The 27,433-nt window shown below is 47.9% G+C and overlaps 4 protein-coding genes across 6 annotated transcripts in view; 2 read left to right on the plus strand and 2 right to left on the minus strand.

Annotated features, from left to right (window-relative positions):
- The first annotated feature begins 1,046 nt into the window (after positions 1 to 1,046).
- dffb (DNA fragmentation factor, beta polypeptide (caspase-activated DNase)) lies at positions 1,047 to 5,447 on the plus strand. 3 transcript variants are annotated; one of them, XM_080015804.1, is made up of 7 exons: positions 1,047 to 1,441; positions 2,116 to 2,242; positions 3,204 to 3,389; positions 3,510 to 3,589; positions 3,664 to 3,837; positions 4,887 to 4,987; positions 5,072 to 5,447. In XM_080015804.1, the coding sequence occupies exons 1-7, from the start codon at positions 1,250 to 1,252 to the stop codon at positions 5,319 to 5,321; spliced, it is 1,110 nt and encodes a 369-aa protein (XP_079871930.1). In that variant the 5' UTR covers positions 1,047 to 1,249; the 3' UTR covers positions 5,322 to 5,447. The 3 variants fall into 3 exon arrangements, with proteins under 3 accessions (XP_079871930.1, XP_079871932.1, XP_079871931.1); XM_080015806.1 differs by having other exon boundaries at positions 5,077 to 5,447; XM_080015805.1 differs by having other exon boundaries at positions 4,891 to 4,987; positions 5,077 to 5,447.
- An 830-nt stretch (positions 5,448 to 6,277) lies between these two features.
- Positions 6,278 to 14,583, minus strand: cUnh1orf174 (chromosome Un C1orf174 homolog). The gene is made up of 4 exons (XM_080014683.1): positions 14,339 to 14,583; positions 11,477 to 11,545; positions 8,510 to 8,833; positions 6,278 to 7,319 (listed from the first exon to the last, which is right to left on the minus strand). The coding sequence occupies exons 1-4, from the start codon at positions 14,348 to 14,350 to the stop codon at positions 7,179 to 7,181; spliced, it is 546 nt and encodes a 181-aa protein (XP_079870809.1). The 5' UTR covers positions 14,351 to 14,583; the 3' UTR covers positions 6,278 to 7,178.
- A 5,144-nt stretch (positions 14,584 to 19,727) lies between these two features.
- b3gnt7l (UDP-GlcNAc:betaGal beta-1,3-N-acetylglucosaminyltransferase 7, like) lies at positions 19,728 to 21,152 on the plus strand. The gene has a single exon (XM_080015610.1). The coding sequence runs from the start codon at positions 19,884 to 19,886 to the stop codon at positions 21,144 to 21,146; it is 1,263 nt and encodes a 420-aa protein (XP_079871736.1). The 5' UTR covers positions 19,728 to 19,883; the 3' UTR covers positions 21,147 to 21,152.
- Positions 21,153 to 24,067: 2,915 nt separating this feature from the next.
- Positions 24,068 to 27,433, minus strand: part of cep104 (centrosomal protein 104) — a 37,247-nt gene continuing 33,881 nt past the window's right edge. The window contains exons 20-21 of the mRNA XM_080014530.1: positions 24,900 to 24,987; positions 24,068 to 24,251 (exon numbers count right to left, since the gene is read on the minus strand). Of these exons, the coding sequence (XP_079870656.1) occupies positions 24,106 to 24,251; positions 24,900 to 24,987 (234 nt within the window). The 3' untranslated portion in view covers positions 24,068 to 24,105. The remainder of the gene's footprint in view (positions 24,252 to 24,899; positions 24,988 to 27,433) is intronic.

Genomic DNA, 27,433 nt, shown 5'->3' on the forward strand with positions numbered 1-27,433 from the left:
AGAAAGAAAATGGGAGTAAAAGTACATAAAAATACAAATCTATATACAAGGCATTTAAACATTTTATTGCAGCATATCAACATGGATATTATTATATATATGCAAAAAAAAAACATAATTGCGTGATTATGTATGTACAAAACTACATGGACAAAAAAAAGTTGTAATTATGTACATTGCTGTGCAAAGAGCTACGAGAGATACGAGGGAGATACTGCTCAGTGTTTATTTGTTTTGTTCAATAAAAAAAAGGTGTAAAACCTAAACCTTATTCTGTCATCGTCGTTAAGGTCATTGAGCGAATTGACTTCGGGACGCGACTGCGCCTCGTGTGTTCCACTGTTCCCCACTCCGTCTCCTCCAACCCGGGTGAGCCCAAGTGTTTAGTTGGAAACGTGGATATTTGCTGCCGGTTTTGTGATTTCTCATTATTTTGTGTGCGTACCAAAATTCACCAGGATGCAGGAAATCAGGACTAACCTGTTTTCTTGAACATACTCAAACTACACGAGGGGCGTAGATTACAGCTTGTTACAGAGGTTATTTAGGGGGGGGGGGGGCAGCCTTGACATAAAATACATTTATAGGGGCTGTATTTCAGGGATGTTTCTCACGTTTTTCCATGTACATGTTGTTTGGTTTTGTGTTCGTCTCACCAGTGATGATTCTGTCGGTGAAGATGGTTCTCCAAAGAAGGGGGGGTTGGTGGTGGTTCATAAAACTGCTCTTGCTCGTCCCACAGGTCGTCGCCGGGACGGGGTTTTTGGCGGCAGTCGTTGATGGTTAAAGAATGAATAAAGCGCTGCATTGCAGGTGGAGAAGTTGGAACTCCACCTGCAGACTGACTCTGTCCGAGATGCAACGGAACAAGTACTTGTGTGTTGTGTGCCCAGCATGCTGACGGCACAGGTTAGAAAATAAATATAGGGAGAACAGGAAACAGAAGTAAAACAAAATGTACGAATACAAGACTTAGTAAATCAATTTACTTCTCCCTCAAACTCCACTTGGTTACATTTCAATCAAGGGGTTTCAATGTGGTTTAACATCGATCTTGTTTAATATCAATCTAAAATCATCTAATATTGGAAATGTTTTTTTTTTTTCATGACTGCAGATGTATGAACGTGATACAACAAATATATATAGTCATAGTATAATAAGTATCATAAGATAGTATTTATTGACCCCACAATGGGTAAATCCAGTATTAATAGCAGTATTAACAGTACACCAACACGTCGTCTCCATGTTCGTCCGGCCGCCAGGGGGCGGGACGCGGCCGCCGCGCCACGCTCGTCGACGGAAGGGCAGCGCGATGTCCGGGCTCCGCAGACACCCCAAACCCGTGAAGCTCAGGGGCCTCCGCGACGCCACCAAGCGCGGGGTGGCGGCGGCCGACCTGCGGGAGCTGCTGGAGAAGGGCTGCGCCTTGTTCCGGGTGAGGGTTTGAGAGACATTTTAACGCGCCGCCCGCTGCCCGCGCTGCGTTCCGCTGAAGCGCAAACTCGGAAGGAAACACAAACAGCTCCACACCTGTACGAGGGCAGGCGTGGAGCAGGTGCGGGACGCCCGTTCGGCTCGGCGTTGGACGTCGGGGTGTGTGCGCGGGTCGCCCCGGGCCGCTCCGTCGCTTTTGGCGTCGCGCTATCGCGGGGGTTCGGTGTTTTCGCCCGAGCGGGCGGGGGCGGCTCGCCAGAAAGTGATCCTGCTCCGAAGAACGGTCGCCGGAAGGCGGTCCATGCTTCAAAATGGCCTGGTTCCGTTCACGGGGGGGGCTGCATTTTAAAGATTACAACCCGCCCGCTCGTTCTCACCCGTTGAAACGCGCTCTCAAGTCCCAGACCAGCGACATAGTTCTCCACTTGTCAAAAAGTGATTGTAGCGCCCCCCCCTTGTGGCTGAAAGGTAGTTTCACCCTCGATGTTCGTTTATTCCACGCAGTCCTTTATTTTTAACCCGTTGAAATAGGTTGTGCGGACCAATACAACTCCTAAAATCTAGTTTTGCACTTGCCAAAAAGTGATTTCCCAAGCTTGAGCCAAACGCAGCGCGCTTTGTTTTTATTTGGTTTTGTGTTTGTTTTTTTTGTTTTATTAATCTTTCCGCCCACAGATACCCCTGAAAGGCTCCCGGGTTTGCACCTACGACGACGGGACGGAGGTGACCGACGAATACTTCGAAACCCTGCCGGGGAACACCACGCTGGTGCTGCTGTCCGGGGACGAGGCCTGGAGCGGGTGTGAGTGAGGATCTGTTGGTCCTTCCCTTTCTGTTTTTATTGTGTGAACGGATCAGAACCTGCCTCTGTGTTTAAAACAAACAAACAAAAAAAAAAAATCCAAATTAAAATGTCACATATACTTGGGAAAAATACAATGTTTATTGGATTAATTAAAAGTTTTCCTCAGTGAATGGATTGACCATGTTCCATGCTCCATGTTCATCGCCCCAGGGGTTGAAATGTCCCGTTATTACCTTTTTAAAGAAGTAATGGACATCTTTTTTTATTTTCCATGCTTTTACTTCTCATTCAGAAGTAAATGTCGAGTGCGATGGCGGTGGAATGACGACACCACCTGCGTTCGCATCGGTTCCCTTATCAGTGCCCATAATAATCACTCTGCATTGGGAACTGAACTGTGCCAACGGCGCGGCACCGGAAGCGGTGGACGGTGGAGCAGGCTACTCCACCTCGGTCATGAACCCTTGAATATAAAAACGACTCGTTGGAATCACGTTGAGAAATGTAGACGTTTTAGCGCTTTTTTTTTTTTTTTTTTTTAAATCCAGAGCAACAAACGCAGCTCCCCCGTCTACCTGCACGTGTTTACAGGTCAGTCCCACCCGCTGCAATGGGGCGGCGACGTTGACGCATCGCTTTGGTGGAGGCGGCGTCCGCATGTGTGTGTATACGTCCATGATTGCGGAACCAAAATAAATGAAATCGAACTTAAAATTGTGACCATTTGAATTCACTCTCCAGTGAACGTGCTCCTTCCGCTTATTTCCAAAGCGTTTTTGTTTATTATTTTTTAAATAATTTCGACGGAGGGCTCTGAGGAAAACGTGGAGCCCCGCCCGCTCGCCCACAGTGATGCCGCTGGGAAACGCTGGGCGGGGCAGGGGGGTGGAAGCGTTGTCCCGTCTCCCCTTTAACGCCGCCGCCGGGCATTCCCGCTCGTCCCCCCGTCTGCTTGCAGTTGTCTGCGACATCGCCCGCTTACTGTGCGCCGACGCGCACTCGCATCGCCTCGTCGAGGCGGCGAAGGATCTGATGTGTGGCGAGCGGTCGCCCAGGAGGCGCAAGGTCCTGGGAGACCTGCTGCTGCACCTGGAGGACAGCTCTGAGGCGGAAGAGAGGGAAGAGGATGAAGGCTGGTTCCACGGTAGGACATGGAATCGTACCGCCGCAGTACTCCACCTGGTGTTCTCTGATTTGGATTCATCAGGGTGGAGGTGTATAAAGTCATCTTTTTTTTTTAAGTTGTCGTTCTTATTATTTTCAGGCGTCGACGCCCGATTCAAGACCAAGTCGGCCTACATGAAGTACAGCTGTGAGAACAGGATACGGAACTACATGAAGGAGGTGCACATTGAATTCCCGTCATTCCCCCCCCCCCGAGACTTTTTCTTTTTTTAAACTGCTGCCTCCGTCCTCAGGTGGTGTCCTTCGGGAAAAGCATAGCGAAGGCCACGGTCAGGGCGGAGTTCATGAAAACGACGACAGGCCTCGCGGCCCTCCTCAAGTCCAACAAATACCACGGGTGCTACTTCGACCGGACGGACGAGGGGACAGAGCGCCTGTGCACCCGGGAGGGCTGGTTCACCTGCCAGGTGATAGCAGCGCCGTCCCCACTGAGTTCCTGGACCTGAGGAGCCTAATAGATCGGCAGTCGTCTGTTGCCGTTTGGTTTTTTTGGGGGGGGGGGTTTTGTTTTGTTTTTTTTTCTTGATCAGGAAAAAAAAATGGAAGGAAGGAAAGTGGAAAAGTGTGACATGTCAGTTCCGTAGATGCAGCGACGGTCGCCCTTCCTTGGAGTACTTTTGTAGGTAGTAACCACTGCACAGCGGGAACAGCCCACAAGACCTGTGGTGTTGGCGACGCTCTGACCCAGTCGTCCAGCATCACAATGTGCTCCTTGTCAAAGTGGCTCCGATCCTGACCGCGCCCCCTTTTTCCTGCTTTTGGGACACGATGAGCAACGCTGTTCACTTCACCCGTCAGTGGTTTTAACGTTGTGGCTGATCGGTGTTTGCTCTGTTGACTAAAGAGTCATCCACCATGGGTCACTTGAGGCCTGTTACCCGAAGCGAGACAACGCACGGAGCAACACAAGAGGCGCTTCTCACGTTCTAGTGTGGCAAATGTGTGTGCAAATTTTTGCGTTTCCCAAAGACAGACTGAAATGGCGGCGGCAGCAGCAGCAGCAGACGAGCATTTGGTTAAAATAAGTCGGGCGCTCTCGAGGGCACTTCACAGCCGCTCTCTTGATCGTAGGGACACAGAAAGGGCACTTTCTGCTTCCTCCATTGCTGGGGCGACCTGGAGGGCAAGTTACACTTTTTTGATGGATGATAAAGTTGTAAAGCGTCCTCGAGACTGCCACCGCTGCCGTGTATAAACACATTTTTACCATATTCTACAAATGGCCGCTAGTCTCGCTTCGTTGTTTTCACTGTACTCCGGCGGCTTTCAGTATCTTTAGTGCAAAGGGTTTTGCGCCGACTTTTAAGTAGCAGCCCCACGTCCCCTCGGATCAGATCGCCCGTCGCCTCGGTAGCGCGAAACGTCCCACGTGGATGCGAAGTTTTGTCACGGGGGTCGCATTATTATATGAACGAGGGATGTGAACACCAGCGCTGCTTCTCTGCTGTGCACCCAGGGAGCGTTCGACCAGGACGTGTGCGGCTCCCTCCACTCCATCAACCCCTACAGCAGCCGAGAGAGCAGGATCCTCTTCAGCACGTGGAACCTGGACCACAGGTGGGGGTTCCAAATATTTAATTTATTTATTTAAAAAAAAAATGTTTTGCCACACTTACGCAACAGCCGACGCGCTCCGTCCAGGATAGAGAAGAAGAGGACGGTGATCCCGGCGCTGCTGGAGGCCGTGCGGGACCACAGGAGCGACGGCGTCAACCTCAAGTACTTCTACCAGCTGCTGTTCACCAGGGAGAACCTCAAGCTGGTGCACATCGTGTGCCACGACAAGGCGCCGCACCGCCTCACGTGCGACGGGCGCAAGTTCTCCAAAGCGAGCGCGCCGCGCAACAAGTGTTCCGTTAGTATCGGCAGGAAGCGCCTGCGTGTGAAATGAACGTCTTTTTGAGCTTTATGTGCAGGTGAACTGTGAATTTTTCTTTACCGGTATTTAATCTTTTTTTTTTTTTTTTTTGCAGACGAACTGTGAAATTGAGTGTTCTTAAACTGAATTATGGGCTTATGTGTTGTACGACTGATTTTTTAAACGGATCGATGTGATCATTTCACCGAAAGCGGCCAAAAAGCAGTTAGACATTTGGGGAGAGGGGGGGAAACAAACTTTTTTTTTTTTGTTTTGATTTATGGCACAGTCATGAATTTTTTTTTTTTTTTTTTTCTGTACTACCAATGACTGATGGATGGAAAAGCTGTCGGTTACAATCACTGAAGCATTTACATGGCAAAAAGCATGCATAAATAAGGCATATGTGAAAAAAAAACACTTGTCATATATCAAACATCTGGCGGGTCAGTACAATCAATGAAATATACAACAGATTACTGCAGATATAAACAGGCCATTTTTGTTAGTGCAATTGTTTTTCAATCTCAATAGATAAAAAGTTCAAGGCAAACCGCTCGGGACTCTGCTTCGTTTTGGATGCATAAGTGGCCGTTTTCAAATCCTATACATAAACCTATACGAAAGGGATTAAAAAAAAAACAAAAAAAACACGCCGAACGGTTTGCCTTTGAAGTACAGGTATTCACAAGAGCTCCCGGTCCGATCGTCCTGAAGAGCGGTTAACATTCATTTAGCGCGCGTCTTCCGGAGAGTCCGAACGGCACCACATTCTTTTAAGTACTTTGTACTTCAGAGGCCTTGGTTTTCCTTGGTGAAAGTTAGAAACTCCGCCCTCCCCGTTTCCTTGATATACAAGTCTATGATATATATATATATATATATATATATATATATATATATATATATATATATATATATATATATATATATATATATATATATATATATATAGTCCGATGTGATGAACTGCATCGGGAAGGGTTGAAACGGCAAAGCAGGACGGGACCAAGACACTGTCCGTCGGAACAGGCCGTCGTGGATAAAATAAAACAGACTTATGGAAAGACGACCGACCGACAGACAGAGAGACAGGTTGAGGAGAAACACCAATAGGCTCCTTGAGCACACAAATTTGGAGGAAACTCTCGGCCTTTAGGGCTCGTGCATCGTACATATGTGCCCCCGCTACCCCCCCCCTCCCGCTGCGTACCTCTCGGGAGTCTTTAAAACAGGAAACACTGTACATTTACGAGGAGCGTGCGCCTCGTTAAAGTTTACGGGGAAGCCGACGTCGCTTGCGGCTGGGTCTCGAGCGGTTCTGCTGCCGCCACTTTCAGCGGGAACACGGCAGCAGGACGTTTCATTGGACGGAGCGATCCGGGCGACAAATTGCAATTAAAACCGCGGCGCGGCAGGATTCATCTTTCCATAAATACCTCCCGTCTGAGTTGATCCTTAACATTTAAATTACAGGTCAGGGCGCTTGTAAACAAGCCCGTTGAGAATATTCCACAGAGCCCTCGTCGGACAGAGGCCGTGGCGGCCCGTCCCAAAGCTGCCAGGGCGGCTTTTGATTTGATAAGTGCATTGAAAAGCATGACTAAAACTCTAGATTCTAGCATTTGCGTGTCATTTGGTAGACGAGGCTGGACGGTACCCGGAGCAACTTTCTCGGCGGCTGTTCAAATAAAATAGCTAACATTTTGGTGCCCGGGGCGGGACGGTGCTAAAAGTCAAGTAGAAAATCGCTCCTCTCAGTCGTCTAGTTTTTACCAGTTCATTTGGCTTTATCCGCGTCGGGACAGTACGGAGATTTTCTGGCCCAAACCCTGGGCGTGAGCAAACAGTCCGGTCAAGGTTTGGTGTGTGTGTGTGTGTGTGTGAGCACTAGCTGCCTCCTCGGCCGTCCTGCTGCATGCCACCGCGGGCCCCTTCCTCTTCGTCGCTCTCCTCTCGGGCGTAGTAGTGCCGCCTCCTGCGCTCCCGCCGGCCCCAGGTGGACACCGTCGCCACTCTGAGCGGGCAGTCCTGCAACACACACACACACGAAATTCAAGTACTTTTAAGCACTATTTTTTCATTTTCAAGGACTTCATGCAAAACACATACACAGTCATCGACTACTATAAATTTCTCTTCCCAATCATGGTGGATTCAATGTAAAATTCCCAGGCATAAAACGTTTTGTTACATTCATATTTGAATAACAAAACCGGGGGGAATATCACAGATTTTCAATTATTGTGTTTTTTTTCTGGGGAGTTTTCAAGCACTCCCGCACAAAAGGGGATTTCAAGCACCCCGATTCAGGAAACGTCTCGCCTCAGCGCTATGTGTCCATTCACAAAGGATGAGGAAATCCTACCGCACCAAACCGGTCGGAGTGGAATGAGATAAAGATTTATCAAGCGGCTCGTCAAGACAGATCACGGTCATAGAGCTGTGAGTCACGTTGTACAGGACAAGCCCTGTCCCTCCTTTAATGAGAGAGCGACACTTTGAGACTCCCAACGCGGCCACCAAACCAGAGACTGCACACTTATTTGATGAATTCCCCCGTCGGCCAAAAGGTGTATGTCAGAATATTACTTGAAGAGTGTGCAAAGTACTTTAAGTACATTGTTCAAATACCTCTACTTAAGTACATTCAGACTTTAGACCTATAGTTTTTACTCATGTTTTTTTGTTTTTTTTTACTTATCTGGATTTACATTTATATGCATTTACTCTCAAAGTCTGGATTTATATCCAAGTACATTCTTTAGATCAGGATTTATATTTCTCTCAAGAACAAGACAAATCAGGATATGCTGAGCGCTCATCTACAGAAAGAAGGTTACAGTAGCACCTTACACTGTATTATAGACTGAATATGACAAGTACTTTTACTTTTAATACTTGAAGTAAATTTAAGCGCGAGGGCTTATCCACTTGTACTGAAGTAGAAAGATCAACAAGGTACTTTCACTGGTAATTTTGTGTGTGTATTTGTACTTTCACTTGTGTAAAAGCTCGGCGTACCTCTCAGCTATTTTGCAGTCTGTGGGTGTGACATTTGTAAACTATTTTATAAGTTGGGTTATGAAGCAACACATTTTAAAAACAGAGCACCTGCCAAGTTGGATTCCCATTTAAAATATATAATAATAATAATAATAAAAAAAACAAAAAAAACAACAGCCGGTTGAGCGGAGCAATGCAGTTGAAAACAGCCTCACCTGTACGGTGTCCAGGTTTCCAAAGAACTGCTCCACAGGGAGGATCTGGTTGCTGTCGTCGTCCGGGAAGAAGATCTCGCCCGCGGCGCCGTCCTCCATCCCTTCACTGTCCCGACTCTGCGGCGAGCGGTCCGCCTCGTTCTCCTTGCCCTCGCACTCGTCCTGCGGCGTGGGCGAGGCGGCGCAGCGCGTCCTGTCCGGTTGCCGGTGGCACTCGCAGCTGATGCGGGACAGCCTCCCCGCCGCCGGGCTGGCCGGCCTGCCGTCGCACGCGTTCGGCCGCGTCTTCGGCCTCTTCCCGTCTTTCCTCCTCGCCGGGGCCGTCTGCGGCGGAGAAAGCCGAGAGTCTGAGGGGGGGCGCGCTCAGACCGCCAGGCGCGCAGAGCGACAGGCTGCGGTGCATTTCCAAGTGCGGAGCTACAGCCGGTGACTAGCTCACGGCTTGGCGGCAACAAGAGCACTGTGCGGATTTCAGCTTTACGCAAATGAGCACAACGGGCGACAGCCAATAGGAGGGAAGGTACGCTCTCAACGACGCCGCTCCTTGTGAAACGGACGTTAGGCTCTTTTAAAATGAAAAACGTCCCTTAAACTATGGATAATATAATGAACACAGCATTTTATGTTTTTCCAATAAGGACAATTCTTTATTTTAAGGGATGGATGGCAAAACTAGGCGCGTACCCCTTCAAGGGGTTAATCATCTAATATCGTATTCACACCAAAATTAGCAGTTAAAAAATTGCCGATAGACACCTTTCCCACTGCCACGAGAAATGCTGTTTTTTTCTGGTGTGTTACGTTCGACGCCATGAGCGCGCCGAGAAAGGGGCGTGTCAGGGTTCCAGGGTGATTGGGAACTAAACAGTAGAGGAGACAGCGACTTAAACAAACAACATAAAAAAAGTTCAAAAGAATCGGATCGTTCGTTCGTGAACGACCCTCCACTACAGTGAAGCTGCATGGAGCACCGGCTGAAGGCCCCGGTGAGCACCGGTCCTTAGGCGTTAGGGAGCGTGTACCGGTGGGGGGGGGGGGTTGATTTTGGATTGTAAACGGCTTATGAACTGGTGGAATGATACACAGATATTCCTGTTTATTTATGCGCCAGCCTCCGGAATTTCAACGCTCGTGGCGTCCCGCAGGTAAAGGGGACAACATTAGGGTGTCGATCCAGGTGTCATGTTCACATCAGAACCGACCGATTAAAACCGGGGTCTATTGCAGGGTCATTTGACCCCGGACTGAGACCCGGGTTTTTCCAATTCCCGCTGATGACAAAAACCAGATCTAAGCGGGTGTTACCAGGTTTTTGGTGCAGTGGGAAAGGAGTATAAGTAACCAGTAATACACCATTTTAATAAGTAAATAAAGTGCACACAGCACCATCTGTCTATATAATGTATGTTGAATATGGAAAGGGAGAGAGGTTTGAAACAACAACAAGTCCATTTTGAGCAGACATGCCCCTGAAAGCCATGAGCACGGGAGTGCTCTGGAGTGAAGCCGGGAGTTCCAAACCTTTCATCTCGAGCAGAGCCGATCAGATTTGGTAATCGTACATTTTGTGATGCAGGATCAGAGAACCAAGCCAGATCTTGTTCAGGTATTTAAAAAAATAAAATAAAAATGTAGTTTAAAACTTTAAGAAAACCAGAAAAATCTAAAACAAATACAGCGACAACAAAAAAGGCTCCTCTTCTTTTAGAGGCAGAGCATCCGTAAGGCCTGCTTTGAGCTTTGAGGCTTAGAGATGCTATTTTTAACAAGTTGAAGAGTGACTAGAGATGAACAAGTGCCTGCTTGTCTATTTAGCTGGCGACAACTGTTCAACCAAGACCATGTTCGATTCATTTCTGATCAATATTAGAATGTTTGTTGATTATTATTGATTATTAATGTTTGCGAAGACAGACTTATTATTTGGTTTAATGCACTATTGGACGAGGTAGGGAATAGATCTAACGCATACTTTATCATAAAGTTCTTTATCACTTAAATGTGATCAAAAAAAGAAATACAAATGTAGCTGCAGGCAGCAATACACGGGGTCGAGTTTCGTCGCATTACAAGTATTACAGTTTTCCGAGTTCCCGTGAACCGCAGCATCACTTGTTATCGAGCCAAACTACAATTTTCCGAGTTCCCATGGAACGCCGCATTAGTTTAAACAAACTTTATGAGTTCTGTGACGTCTCGATCCGGCGCGGAAATCCTGCGCGAAGCAACCGATACTCACAAATGGGGTCCACACTGTGGACCCCCCCCCCCCCCCCCCAGAGCCACACCCTGCACAAATATAACAAACTCAACTATGATGTCACAAATCGCACTGCTCCACTACCCCAGCGCTCAGCTACTTCCGGTACGTGTTTTTTCACAAATTCCTGCTCCAAATACATATCAATGTGGATCAAACTTGGACCACAAAATGACTGGACTGCCCCAAATACAACGACAATTCCTTCATGGCCGGGGGCTCGGCGGTTGCTGCGTGCCGGACACTTTCAGCCAGAAAAACGTAGAGGACAAAAATACGAAAAACCAGACCGAAAACTATTGCTATAGTTTTCGTAGAATACTATTTTCCAATTTACAATATTTATCGTCTTATCTATATTGACATATCATTTATAATTACTTATATAGTATTTTTTGTTGCGGTTGTCCACTCTAAAAACACCCCTCTACTGGGATCAGGGTAATGCAGATTATTTATTTTTTTTTGTCAAAATGATCCTAATCTTAGTTCAATTTCGAACTACGTGTTTTGAACATTTGGTCCAGATTATATCTTGGATTCAATAACCTGATCTCATCCGATTTCAACCTGATCCCAATCCTGATTTTGGGTTTTCTAAATACCAATTTGCAGGATTTGATCCAATCCCACAGGCAAAATCTGATGGGATCACGTTCAAACTCCGGGGTCACTGCGGTTGTAACGCGGTGCGGTTCGCCTCTTACCTTGTCGGAGGCTTTGGTGCTGGAGCCGCATTTCTTGTTGCGCTTCATGTTGCCCAGTCGACCCGGGATCTGCAAAGTGAAAACCGCGTGTTGACACTGTGCTCAAAGTGATGTGTCCGGGCGCCAAGTAAACAGGAAAGGGAGATTCTCCTTTGTAAACACAGAGACATCAACACGGCCGCTCTGCAACTATAACATATTAATAATATCTATAACAACCATGACATCCATAACAACCATGACACCTATAACAACCATGACATCTATAACAACTATAACAACCACAACAACCCTAACTTCTATAACATCTATAACAACTATGACAACCACAACAACTAGAACAACCCTAACTTCTATAACATCTATAACAACCATAACAACTGTAACAACCCTAACTTCTATAACGTCTATAACAATTATAACATCCCTAACAACCATAACATCTGTAACAACCACAACAACTTTAACAACCATAACAACTTTGACGTCTATAACAACAATAACACCCATAAAAACTATAACAACTACAACATCCACTACAACACCCATAAAAACCATAACAACGATAACATCCATAACGTCTATAGTTCAAGAGATTATTTACAACTATAACAACCATAAAAGCTATAACAACGATAACATCTATAACAACTACAACAACCATAACATCTATAGTTCAAGTTCAAGAGATTATTTACAACTATAACAACCATAAAAACTATAACAACTATAACAACCACAACAACCATAACGTCTATAGTTCAAGAGATTATTTCGATTATTTAATAATACCAACCACAACAACCCTAACTTCTATAACATCTATAACAACCATAACAACTGTAACAACCCTAACTTCTATAACGTCTATAACAATTATAACATCCCTAACAACCATAACATCTGTAACAACCACAACAACTTTAACAACCATAACAACTTTGACGTCTATAACAACAATAACACCCATAAAAACTATAACAACTACAACATCCACTACAACACCCATAAAAACCATAACAACGATAACACCCATAACGTCTATAGTTCAAGAGATTATTTACAACTATAACAACCATAAAAGCTTTAACAACGATAACATCTATAACAACTACAACAACCATAACAACCATAACATCTATAGTTCAAGTTCAAGAGATTATTTACAACTATAACAACCATAAAAACTATAACAACCACAACAACCATAACGTCTATAGTTGAAGAGATTATTTACAACTATAACAACCATAAAAACTATAACAATTATAACATCTATAACAACTACAACCATAACGTTTATAGTTCAAGTTCAAGAGATTATTTACAACTATAACAACCATAAAAAACTATAACAACTACAACATCTATAACAACTACAACCATAACAACCATAATGTCTATAGTTCAAGTTCAAGAGATTATTTACAACTATAAAAACCATAAAAACTATAACAACTACAACAACTACAACATCTATAACAACTACAACATCTACAACAACTACAACATCTACAACAACTACAACATCTACAACAACTACAACATCTACAACAACTACAACAACCATAACAACCATAACGTCTATAGTTCAAGAGATTATTTTCAACTATAACAACCATAAAAACTATAACAACTATAACATCTATAACTACAACAACCATAACGTCTATAGTTCAAGCTCAAGAGATTATTCACAACTATAACAACCATACAAAACTATAAAAACTTACAACAGACAATTACATTTTCTAAATCCAATAAAATGTCCCTCACACGATTGACTACTGGTAGCTGATGTCAGGGTTCACTCAGGCATTACAAAATGAAATCCAAGGACTTCCAAGTACTTTTGTTTACCTAAGGATATTTTACCATTTTCAAGGACTTCAAACAAAACAAACACAATACATTTTCAATGTGATCTTTATCAATTCAACCACAATCTTCTTCTGATTGTCTGTCATTTATACCAATTCATCTATGACATCAGACCTGTCTGACTGAACTGTCTCACCCCCTTGAGCATCTTTTCCGGCTTTCCCCATCTACTTTCATGACAAATAAACAAACACATCAACGACTTATCAAGCACTCCGGCACACACGGCGGTCATTTCCAAGGTATTCCAGCACGTACATGTACGAGGACTGAAATAATCCAAGCACTTCAAGGACCTGGCGGCCTATAATACATATGGTAACATTGCCCTCACGTCATGTTAAACTCCAGTTGGGGTTTCGAGATGGACGTAACCGCCAAACTTTTACACACACGCGTACGTGTACAATTGACCTTAGACTTCAGTAGAAGTACTTTAGTACTAATTTAGCTTCAACATAATAATTTAGGTCATATCTGTTGTTTGTCCATTAGATTTCGTGTAAATCGCTATATTCAATTGTGTGCAGTTAACATTTACCTGTTTATTTCCCACTCATTTCCGTATAATGTGTTAATGTTGTTTTGCATTATTATTTTTGTTTTGACGTGTTACTGTTGAAGTGGTCGCAGTTTCGCTGTTGAGATGCATGACGTCGCCATCGATCCACGATTATGTTCATTGTCGTGATCCACACCTGCATCATTTAATGACATGTGCGTTGATCGTGGAGAACCCCCCCGTCTGTACGCATGGCACCGCGGCCAGGGCGAGCAGCCCGCCGCCGAGCCCCTGCTTCGGCCTTGTCGTGTTCTTTATTCGGTGATTTGACGCGTTGTGCATCCCCTACGTTTTAAACACGTCGCGGGTCTGAACAATCATAAAATAATACAATTTGCTATTGCTAGGCAGCTAACGTTAGCTTCACCGCCGCCGCTAGCTAGCGCGCCCCCCCCCCCCCCCCCCGGCGTCTCTCTCACCTCGTGTCTCATTTTCTCGGCGCTCCGCTCCGGTCACTCCGCTGCTCCCTCGGTGGGTGGAGGAGGACGAGGCGGCGGCGTCGACGTCGTCGCGGCGGCGGCCGACGAACGGCTCCGCTTCGCTCCGTCGGACCGCGCCGCGTTTCCCTGTATATCCGCCTGGGACTCCCCCGGGTGCGGGTGTTACTGCGTGTCCGTCTTGAGGTGTCCGGTTCCGGGGAGCGGGGGAGCGGGGAGCCGGGGAGCGGAGGGAGAGTTCACCCAGAGGTCGGTCCCGAGCTCGGAAGCGGCCTCTCGGCCCCGCCCCCTCCCTTCTCGGCCCCGCCCCCTTTCCTCTCGGCCCCGCCCCGCTCCTCTCTCGGCCCCGCCCCCTCTCCTCCGACCACTTTTACTTTTTTTCTTTTTTTTTTTTTTTTTTTTAAACAAATTCTAACAATGAAAATGTACAATAAAGGAGAGTTAAGTTCAAATAACGCAAGTGTATTAAAACAATATATATATATATTTCTTCATATAAATGTTACATAAATTGATGATAATATTTGCATTATTATTATTATTATTATTATTAATAATAATATCATTATTCCAATATTTATAATGTAATAATGTGACTAAATTAATCCAGGCTCGTCGGCAGCATGCATTAAAAGCTGTTGCAAATTGGACTGTTAATCGTTTACACAAAATTCAGATGGAATAGCAGTCCAGAACGGTGATAGTTACTGGTAGAATTAATCTCCTGCGTTCATCCCCCTGTTGGGTCGAGCGCTTTACTCTCGGCTTCGCTGTCGTCCGACTCGATCACACGCCGGACAAAAGGAGACACCGACTCAAAAGAGGGGTGGTCGCCGTCCACCGCTCTTTTGAGAGGGAACCCTCCATTTTGGGAAAAAAAAATAAAATCAATTACGTTTCTTGAACAAAAGTTCGCCTTGTTATGAGGAGGAAAAAAACATTTTTAAATAGACCTCAAACTTGTATCCTGGTGTGAAACCAACCCCAGGACAAATAATTTACGTACGCAAGTAATTAGCATTGGTGTAAACAAGTAATCGTGAAGACATGAGACTAAGGTCCCACAATTCCATTTTAAACAGTGACTTTTTATCATTGTAGTCTGATTTTTTTTTCCCTCACTTTCAAGATTCAAGATTCAAGATATTTATTTGTCACATACATATACATACTTCCATACATATATGCAGTGAAATGTAATGCAACGCACCCGGTGATAGCGCACAATATGTCCTAGGAAAAAGTACAAAAATAAAATAAAAATAAAAAGTAGAAAATTCCTTTCTAATAGACCGACTAACTGACCCCTAAAACGTAATACAGTAAGTGGAATACTTATAGAATAAGATAAAAAATATATAGAATAAAATACAATAAAAAATAAATTGAAATAAAATGGAATAGGTTGAAGGAATATGCCTATGTATATACAGATATGTGCATTTAAAGTGGCATGTGAATTAAAGTGGCATGTGAATGTGAATAGTGTGAGGTAGTGTTTGGGATAATACAGCACAGTATACAACAGTACGGCGCAGCAATACGGCATCACAAACAACCCTGAACAGTGACACAGTATGCGGTACAGTATGCTACATACAGTACAGTAGGTAGTGGAGCCTAGTGCATGGCTCAGTTAGGACCCCTGGTGAGGTCAGCGTTGACAGTTCTGATGGCTTGAGGGAAGAAACTCCGTCTCAGTCTCTCTGTTCTCGCTGCGTGACTGCGGAGGCGCTTGCCTGACCGCAGCAGCTGAAACAGTCCGTTGTTGGGGTGATGAGGATCCTTCATGATCCTACGGGCTCTGCTACTACACCTCCTGGTGTATAACTCCTGCAAGGGGGGGAGGGTAGTTCCAGTGGTACGTTCAGCTGAACGCACCACCCTCTGCAGGGCCCGCCTGTCCTGGGCAGTACAGTTCCCAAACCAGGCAGTGATGTTGCCTGTCTGGATGCTCTCCACTGCTCCAGAGTAGAAGGACTTGAGGATCCTCACCGAGACCCGGAATTTCCTCAGCTGCCTGAGGTGGTAGAGACGCTGCCTCGCCTTTCTCACCAGAGTGTCTGTGTGAACAGTCCATGTTAAGTCCTCTGTGATGTGGACTCCCAGATATCTGAAGCTGCTCACCCTATCGACAGAAGTCCCATTAATCCACAAGGGCGCGTGCGTCCTCGATTGTGATCCACGCCTAAAGTCCACAATCAGCTCCTTGGCTTTGCTGACGTTCAGGTGGAGGCTGTTGTCCTGGCACCAGAGTGACAGGTCAGCCACCTCCTCGCGGTAGGCCTTCTCATCGCAGTCGGTGATCAGGCCCACGACCACGGTGTCGTCAGCAAACTTGATGATGGTGTTGGAGCTGGACCTGGCCACACAGTCATGTGTGTACAGGGAGTACAGTAGGGGGCTGAGGACGCAGCCCTGGGGGGATCCTGTGTTCAGGGTGAGGGAGCTTGACATGTACTTCCCCACCACTTATTGCTCCAGCCCGGTCAGTGAGGAAGGCCGAGCTCCACTGTGTTTGCTGTGGCTGTGGTCAGGCGAAGTCCGTGGGTGGTGCTTAATCAGTGAATTTGCATTTCCCAAAAATGCACCGCCTTCCCTCTGCCCAAGTTTTTGCGACGGTTTGACAGTTTTTGTTTTGTTCGGTCAGTCTCAATAAAGGCCAAGAATTGCGGTAGTGAGCGTGGCCCTCGCCCAAAAGGTCCCGAGCTCGATTCCTCAGATCTGTTTTGATTCTGGCTGTTGTCGTCCCAACTTATTGATGGACTCGCCCTCTTTAATTCGAACATTTTAGAATGATTTAGTGCAGTTGATGATAATGACAGGACGTTAAATGACCATTGGACTCGGCCACGACGCCAGCCACACCCACAGCTACACCCACCGCCACAGCCACAGCATTTTTGTTGGTTGACTGTTGTTGCTGTGGCTGTGGCCGGCGGCGCAGCGGACAAATAAGTCATTTAACGTCCTGTAATTATCATGAACTGCACTAAATCATTCTGAAATGCTAAAATTAAAGAGGGAGATTCCATCGATTAGTTGGACGACAACAGCCAAAATCAAAACAGATCTGAGGAATCAGACTTGGGACCTTTTGGGTGAGGGCCACGCTCACTGGGGCAATTAATGACACTGTTAATTGACACTGACACTGACACTGACTAAATAAAACAAAAACTACACCTAAAATCTCTTTTTCATTTGAAAAACAGATGAGATTACAATATAAGGAAAGACTATATTCGCTTAGGAAACGCCACCGCATCGACCCAAATTAAGGAAATATAATATGAGCCAGAATTCCAAATCAACAAAACAGCCGTTATTAATATTTAAATCATATTGGGTTTTGCCAGAACCTCTGGCTTCCTGGCCCTTGAACTGTGGAGGGAGGGCGGAGCATCTTTTCAAGATTCAAGATTTTTTATTTGTCACATACATATACATACTTCCATACATATATGCAGTGAAATGTAATGAAATGTAATTTGGAACTGCAAATTAACGGATGAAGCACCGCCCACAGACTTTGAGTGACCACAGCCAGGGCCGACACGGCGGCCAGCAAGTGGGCGGCCAGCAAGCGGGCGGCCAGCAAGCGGGCGGCCAGCAAGCGGGCGGCCAGCAAGCGGGCGGCCAGCAAGGGGGCGGCCAGCAAGCGGGCGGCAAACAAGCGGGCGGAAACAAGCGGGCGGCCAACAAGCGGGCGGCCAACAAGCGGGTGGCCAGCAAGCGGGCGGCAAAAAAGCAGGTGGCCAGCAAGCGGGCGGCCAGCAAGCGGGTGGCCAGCCAGCAAGCGGGCGGCCAACAAGCAGGCCGCCAGCAAGCGGGCGGCCAACAAGCGGGCGGCCAACAAGCGGGCGGCCAACAAGCGGGCGGCCAGCAAGCAGGCAGCTGGGCGTCTAACACAACGGCCAAGGGGTCGCGCGCCGTCGGCCTCTCGTGGAGCTCCGCCCTCCAGGAGGCGGTGCGCTCTTGCCGGGAATGGCGGACCCCGCCACCGACAACAGAAGCAGCATATAGTGGCACATGCACAACACAAATGCATTGAATCACTCAACGGTCTTACAGATGAATGAATGCACGAGGGTGAAACAGAAATGTAAAAAAAAAAAAAAAAAAAAACATTTGAAAAGACAAATGCTCGTCAACAATGTGTTGTTGGAGATCCCACAACAGGGGGCGCTGCAACGTTTCTCACGGATGTTCATTATCAACAGTGTGTTCCAGCCACGTGTTGTCACCATCTGTTGTCATTTCAGCTTCTCTGTACTTATCTGTACATTCAGCCTGAGCAATGCTTCAAACCTGAAATCCTACATTTATTGGTAACTGTATATTAATCTTCACTGAGCATCTGAGGTCTAATTTTGACAGACAGACAGACAGACAGACAGACAGACAGACAGACAGACAGACAGACAGACAGACAGACAGACAGACAGACAGATAGATAGATATACAGACAGATAGATAGACAGATAGATAGATAGATAGACAGATAGACAGACAGATGGACAGACAGATAGACAGATAGATAGACAGATGCCGCCTCCACCTGTGACGTGGGTGAGAAACTAGAAACCAGCTGTCACGGATGGGTGTAGGGTGGGGTAGGTTGACTAGGAGAGAGAAGATGACAGAGAGAGAGGGAGACAGAGGGAGGGAGAGAGAGAGGGAGGAGAGAAGTGAGGGGGGGCAGAGAGACAGAAGGCGAGAGAGAGAGAAGTGAGAGAGGGGGGGAGAGAGAAGTGAGCGAGGGGGGGAGAGAGAAGTGAGAGAGGGGGGAGAGAGAAGTGAGAGGGGGAGGGGAGAGAGGAGAGAGAGAGAAGTGAGAGAGGGGGCGAGAGAGAGGAGAGAGAGGGAGAGAAGTGAGAGATGGGGAGGGGGAGAGAGGAGAGAGAGAGAAGTGAGAGGGGGGAGTGAGAGAGGGGGGAGAGAGAGAGCGAGAAGTGAGAGAGGGGGCGAGAGAGAGGAGAGAGAGATGGGGGAGAGAGCGAAGTGAGAGAGGGGGAGGGGGAGAGAGGAGAGAAAGAAGTGAGAGAGGGGGGGAGAGGAGAGAAAGAAGTGAGAGATGGGGGAGAGAGGAGAGAAAGAAGTGAGAGAGGGGGGGAGAGGAGAGAGGGAGAAGTGAGAGAGGGGGAGGGGGCGAGAGAGGAGAGAGAGGGAGAGAAGTGAGAGAGGGAGGAGAGAGAGACAGAGAGAGAAGGAGGGAGGGAGGGAGAGAGAGAGAGGGAGGTGTAATAATAAAGAAGTTGACAGGCGGAGGGAGGGGACCCAGTCCGGCGTGACGGTGCATGGCGGCACAGTGTCCCCACGGCGGTTGGTCGGAGGTTCAACGACGCCGGGGGCCCCAGCATGAGGACCGGCACTCCGACCGGACAGGGCACCGTCAACGTCTCCCCCGCGGGTCTCGCGTAAAAATGATTTAAAAAAAAAAAAAGAGAGAGAAAGAAAGAAAGAAAGAAAGAAAGAAAGAAAGAAGGAAAGAAAGAAGCGAAGGGGAAGGGCCCCGCGGTGAGGGATGGAGCAGCTGCTGCGGAGGAAGCGCAGCGGGCTCCTGAAGACGCTGCTCAGCGCCGCCCTGGTCCTCGCGTCTTTCCTCATGATCCACAAGTTCAAGCCGTCGGACCGCGTCGGGGTCGGGGGGGCCGTCGCGAAAGACTGGTGCGGGTCGTACTGCGTCCCGGCGAGAGAGAAGGCGACGCTCAAAAGCCCCGCGGCCGACGTCTCCCCGTCGGCGCCCGGGGACGAGGACGGGGACGGGGACGAGCTGGACGCGCGGCGGACGAGCGTCCCCGCCAACGCGACGCCCCCGGCCGCCTGGGACGTGCGCGCCATGAACTGCAGCGAAGACGCGGCGGTGCGCGGCCAGGACTGGTTCCAGCGCCTGGACCCGCGGTTCCACCAGTTCGTGCTGCGCAGACACTGCCGCTACTTCCCGATGCTGATCAACCACGCGGACACGTGCGCGGGCGGAGACGTCCGGGTGCTGATGGTGGTCAAGTCCGTCATCGAGCAGCACGACCGGCGGGAGGCCGTGCGCCGCACCTGGGGCCGGGAGCGGAGCGTGCCCGGGGGCAGGATCAAAACCCTGTTCCTGCTGGGGAGCCCGGCGGGCGGCAAGGACGCCCGGAACCTGCAGAAGCTGCTGGAGTACGAGGACCGGGTCTACGGCGACGTCCTGCAGTGGGACTTCATGGACACCTTCTTCAACCTGACGCTGAAGGAGGTCAACTTCCTCAAGTGGTTCGACGCCTTCTGCCCCGGCGCCGCGTTCATCTTCAAGGGCGACGACGACGTGTTCGTCAACACCGACAACCTGCTGGAGCTGATCCGCTTCAAGGTCGAGGCGCGCCGCGCGGCCGACCTGTTCGTGGGCGACACCATCTCGAAGGCGATCCCCATCCGGAACCGCCAGAGCAAGTACTACATCCCCAAGGAGCTGTACGACAAGCCGTACCCGCCCTACGTGGGCGGCGGGGGCTTCCTCATGTCCTCCCGGCTGGCCAGGCGGCTCTTCGTGGCCTCCGAGGACCTGGAGCTCTACCCGATCGACGACGTGTTCCTGGGCATGTGCCTGCAGAGGCTGCGCCTGGCCCCGGAGATGCACCCGGGCTTCAGGACCTTCGGCATCAGCCGGCGCCGGGCGAGCCCCATGAACAGCGAGCCGTGCTTCTACCGCGACCTCATCGTGGTGCACAAGCTGAGTCCGCGGGAGCTGCTCGACATGTGGAGCGCGGTCCGAAGCGAGGACCTCGTTTGCGCAAGACGGACCACCTTGTGATCTTTGACCGGGACGGTTTTTGTTTGGTTTGTTTTGTTTTGTTTTTAAATAATAAATCGCAGGTGTTTGGTGGCTCACACTGACACTTCATCCACATTGACTGGTTATAGAGCAGTTATAGACAGCTCCCCTTTGACTTCCTGGCGGACCCCGCCACCAGCAGTGGAAACAGCAGATAAGAGCACAGCACATGCATAACTCAAATACGTTCAACGGTTGTTTCTTTTTTCTTTTTTTTTTTTTTTTTTTAAGTGCCAGCTAAATAATTACGGGATGAATACCAAATATGAGAGTTTATTATTTTTTTTTTTTGGAATCAAAATGATCTCATAGATTGCCACTTCAAGGGTTTCTTCGCAGAGGTGCGGTTACTGTATATTTCTGGATATTTGAAGTGAATGCGGATTAATTTCCACTGGTGAACAGACATTTGTGGGCACTTTTTCAATTTCTTTTAGATAATAATAATAATAATAATAATAATAATAATAATAATGATAAACAATTTAACAACAACAAAATAATACTTGCTTGGGTATAAAAAAAAAAAGCATCATTTCAAAAATAGGCTCAAATGACATTGCCGGTTAGGGTTAGTATCTTAGTTCTCAGGAGATCACATGTGTCAACCATACCAGACCTCCACCCATCACAGTTTGCGTCGTCTCTCATGTGTTGCCAATACTTAATGATCTGGGGACCAAGCCTGAGCACGATGATGAATCGTAGAAATCTTTTAGTCATTAGTTTGGAAGCTTTGTTTTTATGCGGCGTTTCATGTCTTAAATCATGGTTCGTGTGAATTTCAAAGTGCGAAATTGAGGAAGTGAACCCTGGGAAAGAGCTGCAACGATTAGTCGATAAATCGATTAATCGATTGGTTGCCAAGTATTAAATGAATCGCCAACTACTTTGATGACCGATTAATCGCTTTGAGACATTTTTTTTTTTTTAAGAAGAACTCTCCCAAATCCTCAGATTCCATCTCCTTCAGTGTGAATGTTTTCTGGTTTCTTTAGTCCCGCGTGACAGCAAACTGAATATCTTTGGGTTGCGGACAGAAAAAAGGTACTTGAGGACGTCGCCTTGGGCTTTAGGAAGCAGTGATCCACATTTTTCGGCGTTTTCTGAGACTTTTTGGGGAAAAAAAACATCGGTAAATCAAGAAACCAATCAACAGAATAATCTACAATGAATATAGTCGTGAGTTGCAGCTCTGCCATGGGAAGGATTCGATGCACATATTTTGTGTGGAATTTAAGTGCGACAAAGAAGGATTGTCCATTTCAGTTGGCAACCCATAGTTTTGTATAGAATACGGACGGTTGTAAAAGATAATTCGTTCCTCGTTCCTCTCAGTGGGGAACTCACTTTGAGGAACAATGACTTTTAATTATTCCGGTCTTGGTCTTTTATTCACGTGTGAGAAACGCAAAGTCATGCAAACCAAAGAGGCAGAGAGCTTTCCGCACTGTACCTCCTTGTATCATAGTGTACATAAAAAATGGACGATTGTGATTTTATTTAAGAATAGCGTGTCATTTATACTGAGTTGCCAAATAACGGCACATATTCACTGGGAAATTCTGTGGATTCAATTATTTAAAACTATTTAAGTCAATTTATTTTTGCTTAAGGGGCTTTTTTTTGTTGTTTTTTTTCTTTTTCGTTTTTTTTCTACAAATGTCTGTTGCAGAGGTTAAATAAATGTGTTGTTGCATAGTGCATTTTCGTTTTACTCCCGTGCTGAATAGAGAAGTGTTGGAAAAAGGTTAATGACACAATTTGTTGGACAGACCACTGACACAGCAAATATTCATCTTGATTTTGACTTTATTTTAAACAAATATACTTGTACAGACCAAAAATTGTGGCATTGTGATGCCAAACTTTATATACAGGAAATACTGATAAACACACTGTATATAATGTTTCTCGTTTAACTCGCGACACGTCCGCAAGCTGACTCATTCCTACCGCAAATCTAATGTGACCAAATTCACAGATTGTCGAGACCGAAACTTAACAAAAAACCTCAACGGGATTTTTTTGTTACGATTGCAAAAGAATGTGTTCAAGGACAGCAATTGTTTCTCGAAGCTGAACCACAATTCACGCTATTAAACGGCATAATAGCAAAATATAGTCAATATAGTCTACCACATAAATGCACGTAAATAGGGTTTTCGGCCGGATGAGGTACTGACGACGGAAAGTAAATGAGATAAATCTGCGAAATGACACTAGTACCCGACTAGTCCAAGAAGACGCAGGATTCGGGCTCACTTGAAGCTTGCGCTCTGATTCACGTGCGTCGAGGTCCACTGCACCTTCGGCTCGCCAAGCTTTCAGTCACATTCCGTCGAATGATCAGCTTATACCGGACGGTTTCCTGGACGGAACACAAGGTGCTGAAGCGCCCGCACGGCTGTTTGTCGGTGCTAAACACGCGCAAAGATTTTTGCATCAATAAAGTTTTGTCTTTCCAAGAGCAAAGCTCCCCGTGTAAATTCTGTACATTGCCAGCGAGCCCGTTTTGAAAGGATCGCCTCCACCGCAACGGACGACGTTTCCCGTTTCCATTCGAGGCTTACGCAACCGCACTGTCTGCAAAAATGACATCCAACTATGCAGACGTGTTTTTGTGTGTGGGACAAAAGCGTGATCTCGAAGCACGGTTACCTCGGCCAAGTGTTGATGGATGCATTCTGACGTACCGAGGGAAATACTTTGGATCGAGAAAACTGTAAAACAAAAATGTAAAACGGGTGCGGAGCATCAGGAATGGAGCGCCACTCGGGCCGCTTCGGTGTCCTTCCGCTGATGAACATCTGGGACTGTGACAGGGTCCCCTTTCTTAACCTTTTTCACCAGAGGACTTCTTAAGAGTCGCTTTTATGGGTATTCGGTCGGGTGAGGTGGGGTGGGGTGGGGTGGGGTCAGGGGCGGGGCGCCGAGCTCAGCGCTTGGACGGCGCGCATCGGCCGGTCTGGGTCTTGCCAGCCCTGGGTGCGAGAGCCGGGATCCGGCTGAGGCTACTGACTGGTTTGCCTCTGGCCCCCACCGGCCAGGACTGCCTCAACCTGGCCCCACCGGCGGGATTGCCTGGAGACACACGCAAACGACAGGCGCGCGCGCACGCACACATACACACACACACATGCACACACACACACACACACACACACACACGCAAGCACACAGACACACCTTTCTTTATCATTCATCATGGCATTCACCGGCTCTGTGATGTGAATTAATGAACATGGAAATAGAATAAGACTACTTGTGTGTGTGTGTGTGTGTGTGTGTGTGTGCGTGTGTGTGTTGGGTCATTTTGGCAAAGTCCCAGCACAATTTCAGCATGTACACAGAACCTAACACCACCTGCATGACGAAGACGATGGGGTCCATGCAGGTGCAAGTAGACAGCGCAAAGGATTCGCCGACGTAAGCAGTACGCAGTGATGTGGCTAAACAACGGGAGCTGCTGACGTAGGTGACCTCCTGGAGGTAACACACCATCAAAGCACCACCCCCGACCCAATGGCTTTCGTCGGGACCAGTCTAAAGATATCTCACGAACATACCGGGTGAAATGATTTGAACCGTACACATGCCCTTCACAACCATGCGGGAAGCCACAGGAGATAAAAGATACGGCTCGACATTTTTTTTTACAGGCGCTTTCTGTGGCTCTCACGTGGGACTTTTGGAGGGGCGGGGCTGGAAGAGGGTGAATGAATGCTTTACCTTGTGCCGGCTGGGTTCGCTGGGATACCGCAGTCCTCCGGGAGTTTTGTTTACAACCCTCTCTGCCCATGAGGTGAGCCTTCCAGGCCTGGGAGAAGGACAAAGTACCTCAGTGAGACCGACGCCCTCCCCAGTTTCCCTCCCGCTGGAGGGGGAGAAATGAGCAATGTACAGTGGGAGGTGGGGGTGGGGGGGCGGGGGGTGGGGCAAGTCAGGGGACCCCAGAAGGTTCCATATCCCACTCCAATCTAACACTGGACGTCTTTTATATTCGGACGCAGACCTCCGCGCTCTGGCTCTTGGTGACTGCTGTGCGAGGTTTCCCCTTCGCTCAAGGGGCATGAGAGAGTGAAGGGAGGGCTTGTATGTTCTAGAACTCGTCAAGCCTCCACTGATGCTCATTCACTTAGGGTGAGGGGTTGGGGTTGGGTGGATGAAGAAGACAGATGCAGTCCTCCCTGCGTCACGTGGCCCGATAAAAGTTTTCATTCACTTAAGAGACGTAAAGGCAGACTCGTTTTTCCATCGCCGGTCGGAAATTTGTCCGTCCGTGTGTCGCAGACGAGCGGGGCGTGGGTAAGCCACGGCCTGCAGGTGACGGCGCTGGCGTCGTCCCCGCGTCGGCGCGGCTGCACCGGGTCGGTCTGATCAGTCCCACTGGCGCTGATTGGCCCGACCCGGCTGGGAGAGTTTTCATATGTGTTGTTTGACTTACATTGAGGGAGACACGTGGCGCGACACAAGAGACCCCGCGGCCCAGATCGCGACCCACGGACCCTGACGCCGATTAGCTCCATAGTGCTTTATGGCCAGCAAGCTTTTTTGTTTCCACCTTCCCTCCACCCGTGGAGCTAAAACAAGACTCTGTATTTTCCCTAATTAAAACTGTACGGAGGTGGGCTACTTCATTAACCACAATGGTGGCCAAAGTGGGGCAGGCTGGGCTGTAGACAGATAGCCCTGATGGCAGCAGAGGAAGCAGTGGCCAGGTGAAAGGAGAGCTGCCTGATGGACTGGGGCCCTGGGAATGACAGAAACCGAGAAAGCAAGGAGACGAAAGGTGACACCTATTGTTGGGTCTCTCTTGGGGAAGGTGACAATCGCACATATACCAGATCCAATTATGACCGTTTCAACGATGTTTACAAGAACATAAACCCGAGGATTAGTGCAGCTCCTATATCCAGCTTTCTAAAAAGATGGATGACATGAGATATTGTTTGATCATATTTGCATGCTTTCATGATAACCATGACCATGCAAAGCACACACAATGAGTGAAATTCCCTAATTTGTTTTACAACCTGTTTTGGGACCTGTTTGCACAACAGGCTAATAATGGCCCAGTGTTGGACAGAGTGGTTGTGGAGGTATACACAACCACTCTGCTTTCCTCGATCAACAGCTGTGTGGATAACATCACAGTGGAAAAGAAAATAAAGACGTTCCCAAACCAGAACCTGTGGATGAATATAGAGGTACAAAATCTTTTAAAAGCAAGCAATAATGCTTTTAAATCCGGTGACGATAGAGCAACGTGTAGAAGACCATTTCAACGGCACTGACACGAGGAGCAAGTGGCAAGGGATGAGGTCTATCACTGGGTACAAGAGCAACCCTGGCTGCCCACACAGTGATGTCACACTGCCCAACGAGCTCAACACCTTCCTTGCTCACTTTGAAATCGGCAACAATGGGACAAGAATCCTGGTCATGGAGGACATCAGCAATCTAAACGACTGCCGTCCGGCTGCCCTCTCTCCAACAATAACGAAGCGCTTTGAATGACCGGTCCACTCCCATATCCGAGCCACCAGCCCCTCCTCTCTGGACTCACACCTTTCTCGCGTACAGAACTAACGCTGTCTCTCTGTCCTTCCACACTGCCCTGACTCATCTGGAGGGACGGGGCACATACGCGAGGATGCGATTCAGACTACAGCGCTGCTTTCAATACTGTCGCCCCCAGCCAGCTCCCCTCCAAACTCCACCAGCTCGGACCTCGGCTCATCACTGTGCAACCGGATCGTGAACTTCCTGTCAGAGCGTCCTGAGGTTGTGGGACTGGGCCCCCACCTGTCCTCCACCATAACACTGAGTGTTGGCGCACCACAAGGGTGTGTACTGAGTCCCATCCTCTCCTCCGACGACTGTGTTCCTGCGTACACCACTCCTCACCAACAGAGATGAATCAGCCTACAGAGCTGAGGTGCTGAACCTAGTTAGCTGGTGCTCAGAGAACGACCTGTACCTCAAGAAAAACCGGACCAAGGAGCCAATCATCGACTTTGGAAGGTCACAGAATGACGAGTGCGCCCCCGTCTTCATCAACAGAGTGTAGAGTGTAGAGTGTCCAGCTTCAGGTTTCTGGGCACTCACATCTCAGAGCATGTCTCACATCTCAAATGGTCCACTGACACCACTGTCAGTGGACCATTGGCTTTCTTGACCAGTGGTCAAGAAAGCACAGCAACGGTTGTTTTTCCTGAGGGCCCTGAGGAAAGCTGGCCTGTCCCAACAGCTGCTGGTGACCT

This window comes from Zeus faber (genome assembly GCF_960531495.2).
Source record: "Zeus faber genome assembly, chromosome: 15".
Classification (NCBI taxonomy): Eukaryota; Metazoa; Chordata; class Actinopteri; order Zeiformes; family Zeidae; genus Zeus; species Zeus faber.

Bases quoted from the DNA above. Each gene is read 5' to 3' on its own strand.
- dffb (XM_080015804.1), top strand. From the start codon at position 1,250: ATGTTCGTCCGGCCGCCAGGGGGCGGGACGCGGCCGCCGCGCCACGCT. The intron at 3,390-3,509 runs GTAGGACATGGA...TATTATTTTCAG, and splicing joins GGATGAAGGCTGGTTCCACG to GCGTCGACGCCCGATTCAAG. The intron at 4,988-5,071 runs GTGGGGGTTCCA...CGCTCCGTCCAG, and splicing joins ACGTGGAACCTGGACCACAG to GATAGAGAAGAAGAGGACGG.
- cUnh1orf174 (XM_080014683.1), bottom strand. The intron at 8,834-11,476 runs GTAAGAGGCGAA...TCTCCGCCGCAG, and splicing joins GCACCAAAGCCTCCGACAAG to ACGGCCCCGGCGAGGAGGAA. The intron at 7,320-8,509 runs GTGAGGCTGTTT...TGTGTGTTGCAG, and splicing joins GAAACCTGGACACCGTACAG to GACTGCCCGCTCAGAGTGGC.
- b3gnt7l (XM_080015610.1), top strand. From the start codon at position 19,884: ATGGAGCAGCTGCTGCGGAGGAAGCGCAGCGGGCTCCTGAAGACGCTG.